The 6826-nt window shown below is 39.3% G+C and overlaps 1 protein-coding gene across 1 annotated transcript; it reads right to left on the reverse strand.

Moving 5' to 3' along the window:
* Positions 1–668: 668 nt before the first annotated feature.
* Positions 669–4944, reverse strand: LOC120025128 (glycine cleavage system H protein, mitochondrial-like). Its single transcript, XM_038969568.1, has 5 exons — positions 4497–4944; positions 2774–2853; positions 2344–2407; positions 2117–2248; positions 669–1797 (listed from the first exon to the last, which is right to left on the reverse strand). Exons 1-5 carry the CDS (start codon positions 4645–4647, stop codon positions 1700–1702), a joined length of 525 nt encoding a protein of 174 aa, XP_038825496.1. The 5' UTR covers positions 4648–4944; the 3' UTR covers positions 669–1699.
* Positions 4945–6826: the final 1882 nt, after the last annotated feature.

Genomic DNA, 6826 nt, shown 5'->3' on the forward strand with positions numbered 1-6826 from the left:
TATTAAATCCTAATACTTTCTTGAAATCATAGTAAAGATATGCAGCACACTTTTTAAAGTGCACATATACATACAGCAGCAACACCATCACTCTGCTCATTGTGTCAAGGCAGGACCATCCCGAGAGGATCTTTTCTGTCCATCAGCCAAATGGTATTCTCCTGTAAAGTATTAAAGCCCCATGCCCCATCATAGTTAAAGTTCTAAAAAATATAGTCAAAGATTTGCTCAGTTTCTCTGCTACACTGATTCTGTGCCCACTTCTGCCATTAATCATTGACCAACCCTCCCCTGCACCTCATCTCTATCTTGATCTAAGGGCAAAAGTCAAGGTGTGCCGAGAGTCAATGTTAGCAATGAGAAGCGGCCAGTATCATCAGCATGTTTGTTTCAGCAGTGCTTCTCTATCCCCCTGGTTTTTCACGTTAGGCATCAGAACAAAAAGGTCTAGTTTAAAGCAGGGTATTTCTAGGAATAGGTCCACACACACCCTTCACAAAATGGGAAACTAGCCATTTACAATGTAAACTACTGTTACATTAACTGAATGTGCTGATTATATGTTAATAAATCAGTGCTACAGTGTGGATATATTAAATGTGTTAATATCACTGGAGTGTAACTTTCAGTTACCATTAGCTCGAATCACTTGGGCTGGAAAATACAGCAGCAGTATATCAAATAAATTTTTATTGGTCACGTACAGTTTAGCAGAGGTTATAGCAGGTGCAGCAAAATGCTTGGCTTCCCAGCTCCTAACAATGCAGTAAAAGTGTCAAACAAGTACACAAATAATCAAAAACAAGATATCATGAATGTCAGGACAAATCAGTAATCCAAATGAAATCTACACATATATAGGGCTACACCAAAAATATATACTAAAGAATATGTATAGCAGTAGACATTAGTGAGCTATGCCACCATCCAGTATATAAATACAGGCGGTGTGTATAAACAGTGTAACAAAAAATACTATATATCCCACATGTTACCTTAAAATATGAAAAAAATCCCAAATATAATTGATTCTGGCTTCATTTGTGCTGTAGTCTTTTGTTCTAAAGAAGGTTATCTTGCTGAAGAATGTGAATCTACAAGTGTGGGAGTCTTTGGAAGTGCCAGGCTGCCAGCCAAAGTTCAGTTTTGACTAGTCTTGCATTGCCAGACACCAAATTAAGTTTTGACTATTAGATATTGACTTAAGGTGGTTTATGGAAGTGAATAGTACTGTATTCCATCCTTCCCACCAGATGGAATATAAAAGTCATAATGAAAAAAACAATGGATTGTACACTGTATTTAATCTACACTGTATTTAATCTGACTTCTCATTTCCGATCCCTTTCCAACCTGTTGCCACTTCTCTGTATTTTCTTTCAGTCCAAACTAAGCACCTGAAATAATAAATCCTTGATTATTGTGCCAACAGGATTTATCGTTGTGCCAACAGGACATGGGAACAAACCCTTCAGGTTGTCTTGTGGTTTCATCAGCAATAAGCACCTAGATGAGCATGGTTAATTAACATTTTGGTTATCTTGGTGATAAAACAATTACAGGCTAAATAAATAGGGCTACTTTACATGATATCATTTGAGCTGAGATTTTACAGCCAGTCCAGATAGGATTAGTGTGAAAGACCTGTAATCATCATTAAAAAGAACATTTAAAAAAAGAACATGGAGAGTTGAGCAGTCTACTCATCAAGGGATTTGATCAATTTCTCATAGGAGCCATCGTCCATGAGGCCATCAAGTTCTGCAGGGTTGTCAATAGTCATCTTAATTAGCCAGCCTGGAAGTCAAAGAGCAGAGCAACCATCAGTAACATTGTCAGGAGGGGGTTTAATAGTGTGTTGAATGATTATTCACCAACAAAAATCACATAAGGAGATGGCAGGTACCCTAGCGGTTAAGCGCGTTGTGCCATTAACCGAAAGGTCACTGGTTCGAAACCCCAATCTGAATAGGTGAAGAATCTGTCGATGTGTCCTTGAGCAAGACAACCCTAATTTGCTCATCTAAGTTTGCTCTGGATAAGAGCGTCTGCTAAATGACTAAAATGTCAAACATACACATCAACTGATTTGTCATTTCACTGTCTTGATACTCACCCCCTTCGTAGCAGGATTTATTCACTAGTCCAGGGTTGTCTGCCAGCTCTGTGTTGATTTCAGTTACCTCTCCAGTCAGAGGAGAGTACAACTCACTAGCAGCCTTCACACTTTCCAAAGCACCAAACTCCTCTGAAACACAAGCAAAGGACATGCATGACCCTCCTTACTGGCAACAAAACTAATTTACTTGTGGGAGGAAAATTAAACCTGAATAAAAATCTCACCCATTTGTTCAAGTTTTTGCCCCACCTCAGGGAGTCCACAATACACCACATCGCCTAATGCTTCCTACAATGGAGGGACACAAATTCTAACATTTTAGCAGATATTCATAGAGGAAAGTCAAGGGAAAAATCCTAACGTGTAACTGATTTCATGAATAAAACAAGGCCAATGAAAGTTGTGGTAAACTTAAAGTTATTGCACAAATATCAGATTGGCCCTCAAATTTTAAGCCAGGCATAATACAAGTAATCAATAGTCATACATATGTAAAATTGTATGTCTTTGTATTGCAGGACAAAGTGCAAAGTTCCAAAATAAATCTCTCAAGACAATACAGGCATTATGTAGACCAATAAATGTCAGATTATCAGTAATTTAGAAACAGCAGCACACTAAATCATTGATTAAAGTGTCAACCAAACTGCCTACCTGAGCAAAATTGCTGATGCCAACTGTGCCAACTGCACCCTCTACTCGTACCCACTCATGCTTGTCTGTGAATTTGAGGGCTGTAAAAATAGACATTCACGTTAGATAATGGGATGCATGTGCATAGAAAAACAGCAGTACACTACACTGACTAGTTGACACGGCCATAATCTTGAAAAACTAAAAATGTCAAGTTTTCTGTGTTCTATGAGTACACAATCAATTTAGGGTTTCCAAACTCTAGGGGGGGGGGGGGGGGGGGGGTAACTTAACTAAGTACCCATCCCAAACCACACATTGCCCTTGTTATTGACCGTCCAAAGGACACTAATGTACTATGGACCAGAGCCAAAAAGTGCTGTGCAAAACTGCAAACCTAATTTAAAATACTGCATGATGGCAAAAGATACCATTAATGTACTGCCCCACATTCAGTCCTGTAATGTCAAACAAGATGTGAATTGTATTACTATCACCATTGTGATGTCAATTGCTCATACAATGTACCAGCATTCTCTAGCTATTACTGTACATTGTAGTATGGTTGTACACAGTATGAGTGGTGGGAGGGAGCACACACATTTAACAGTTCTCTATTGGTTGAAGTGAAAAACATCCTCTAATCTGCTATGTAGCCTGTTCCTTCTATTAAATGAACTAGTAATATTTTATATTATTTTGGACAGATATGTAATCCACATTTTAAGCAAGAAACATTAAATATGGTTTATGTCAAATGCTGTCAATCTTTCCCGATATGCTGAGGAATTAAATGACTGTTTCCAATGCTAGCATCAGATCATGCAGAAAAAAATATAGGTTTGAACCAGATTGTGAACTGTGCATGATGCTGGGGCATGGCTGGTTTGTCTGACTCAGGGGAGAGCCTTACCTTAATGGAGATCTTAAATATCATTTAGACTAAAACACCACACATGTATTTGCCATTTCAGACTACACATGTAGTAAATATGCTAAATATAGATGTATGATCAAATGTGTTACTCCTGACCAGCCTACGTCCAAACTCGTGCGTGACTTGCTGTATGTAATTATCCATTACATTGGAGCACGAGACAGTGGGTGTCTGAGTGCCTAAAAAACCCTAATGTTTTTTTAAGACCGTGGATAGCAGACCCAGCAAATCGTTGCAAAGTCAAGTTAAACCTCTGATAATGTTTTACAAATGTAGCCTGTTTAAGAAAATGAAAGCTTTAATCGACCTGGCTACCTTTGGGGACATCCCAGATAGCAGTTTATGGAAAGCGACCATATAATTCAAAATGTTACGGTTAAACCAACCTATCGCGGGGAGCGTTGTTCCACAGGCTGGTCAGGGAATCCCAAAATTCCATAAAAACAAATCACTTGATTTCTGTCTGGGAATAGCTAGAGAATAGTTTACTTTTAGACCACGTAACGGCCAGCATTAGGCTACTTTTTATTTGTGCCTTCGACCAAACTTTATCTTAGCAGGGCATGCGTTCTAAACTGCTTACAAAAGTGGATATGCTGACTACCAAATTAAAAAAAAAAATCGTTCATGCTCTCTCTGACGTGTAGAAATGTACCGTGGGAAAGTCACCAAAACAGCGTGAGATTATTCCCCCTCTGCGACTGGAATGTGTAGCCACAGACCCGTACATCAATTGTGATGTTGATGAATCTAGGAGCATGCAACACTGAGAGTGCCAATTTGGGCAACATTGTAACAAATTGTTACCTGTGGACAGTCGCGAGGTCGTGCTCATTGTCCGTGCGGTGTTTGCCTTCCATAAAAGCCGATTTGCGGATATCTGTACAGGTCGAGAAAGCTGAAGCAGTACTGTAGAAAAGTTTGCAGAAAGGCACCGGAACGCTACTCTCATCGCCATCTTCACAGTGTTGGCCGAAATGATTACACATGCAATTGACTGAGTGGAACGCGCACAATCACCATTTGCGCGCTCTCGACATTAAATAGAAGCAGATTTTCATCAGGACTTTGTGGAAGTTGGACCGTATTTGCCGATAAGGCTTTTCCTTATATGGATACTCTCAAGGCGTAATAAATGCGCAACAGAATATTTCGGGAAATAATAGCTGTTTTCCGCATAGTTGGTAGTGTTAGATTTTCTTCTGTCTATTGGTCTGTCTACTCTGCATCTTTATGGCATTGTGGAACTAACCATAAGGTTTTGGGCGCGTTCCTCTGCCCAGGCGTTGCTGAAGCATTTCATACTTTACACTGCCTGGATATGTATTTTAACTATCAGCTAATCACATACGTTATAACAATCTGTCAATCGATGCCGTGGCACTCAACCATTGGTTGATTCATGCAACATCTGAACAGGGGAACACGATCGTTCTCATTATGCTTGGTAGGTTATGACTCTAAATAGTTTTTCCTTCATGAATGTTACAGCCCTAACCCCTTCACTGTTTCTTTAGTGTCCGTTTCCACTGTACTGTAGTACATAACTGCTGAGATTGGGCAACAGTTCCTAGAACATAGTGTTGCTTTCATTAACACTCCTGTTGTGTTCGTTTCATGTTAATTTATTCTGTGTTCCCGGTCCAAAATGACCGCCCCGTTATAGCTGATCATAATCCATAACAATACATATATTATCACCTAATGTTGTTAGATCTTTTTATCAACTTAAGTTCTTGTGAACATTACAAGTTTTGAACTTCTACTTGCTATTTATGGCCTGTAGGCCTCATTGACCTGAGCTCATACAACTCGTTTTTGAGTTTAAAAAAAGCATAATGTATGGATTACTTTGACTAGAACAAATACTCAGATTAAACATATTGTGGTATTTATCAGATTACTTTGTGTCAAAGTTTAACAAGGACTCTCCTCCTCACCAGCGTCATGATTAAAGATAAGGTCAATAGCCTCACATACAGTATATCGTTTGGTCATTGTGCAGCCACAGAATGAATTGTGAGCAAGGCCTCAAAAAAGCTTTATATACCAGAGCTGCGAGAAAGGTTCTATATATTATTGAAACAATGTTGCGATTGTTTGTGAGAATGCCAACAGGTGTGGTTCCCATGGGGGAAAGATTCTATTTTGGAAAGGTTCCTTGTCATGGAACCCAAGAAGGGGAGTGAGGTGTGTGTGTGCTCAAACACGCATGCATGTGGGGGTCTGGGAGAGGAAGTGTGTCCATCTGATGAATGGGCATGTGCATGAACTAAATTTTATACACTAATTGTAGTCTCCCCATTCATTTCTAATGACTGGTAATTTCTGACCGGGATCACCACAGGTGTACAAAAGTTAAATAAAACACCCAAAGTTTTATTAAAATCATCTAAATGTATTTTGTGTTCAGATGCCCTGTGTGGACAAAGTCATGGAACCTTATGACAATCAGATGAAATTAACTACATTTTTCAGAGAGAACTTGTAAATCAGTCCAATTTGACCGGAACACAGCAGGAGGGTTAAACAAATTCTTGATAGATTTCACACTAGGGTCCTACAGTACTTTGCAGCATGACTAGAAAGTGACTGGACTGCATTCACTGGAAATGAACTTGCAGAACATATCTACTCACCTTGTGCTCTTCCTCCTCGAACCAAAGGTATTGTACACAGGTCCTCCCACAAAATCCTTTTAGGGGTGGGGTGCACATTGGTCGTCAAGTATTCCGTCACCAGGGGTGTATTCATTACATCTTGCAACAGAAACAGTTTACCGTTTAACAAACAGAACGAAACAGGGATTGAGCTACCTGAATTTGTCCAATAGAAACTCTAGTTTGTTTCTAAATGTTTTCCGTTTGGGGAAAAAAGAAAAAGACAGAAAACATTTTGTAACAGAATAGGTGGTCATTCTGCCAAACAGTTTCTATTGGACAAATTCTGGTACCTTCCTCCGTTTCCGTTTAAGAAATGTTTTGCAACAGATTCGGCTGAATGACCCCTGGTTTGTATGAAAATGTACGTAATGAAGACCATGGCTAAAGAACAGACCAGTAACGTAGGCCTACTACAACAGTATATCAGCTGCAGACACATACTTTGACATGTAACTCAATCATGGGAATACAGAA

The sequence above is a fragment of the Salvelinus namaycush genome, chromosome 30 (assembly GCF_016432855.1).
Source record: "Salvelinus namaycush isolate Seneca chromosome 30, SaNama_1.0, whole genome shotgun sequence".
In the NCBI taxonomy this organism is placed as follows: Eukaryota; Metazoa; Chordata; class Actinopteri; order Salmoniformes; family Salmonidae; genus Salvelinus; species Salvelinus namaycush.

Coding starts and splice junctions, on each gene's coding strand:
- LOC120025128 (XM_038969568.1), bottom strand. CDS start 4,647: ATGGCGATGAGAGTAGCGTTCCGGTGCCTTTCTGCAAACTTTTCTACA. Junction 2,408..2,773: donor GCATCAGCAATTTTGCTCAG/GTAGGCAGTTTG, acceptor CCTCCATTGTAG/GAAGCATTAGGCGATGTGGT. Junction 1,798..2,116: donor TAAATCCTGCTACGAAGGGG/GTGAGTATCAAG, acceptor TTTGACTTCCAG/GCTGGCTAATTAAGATGACT.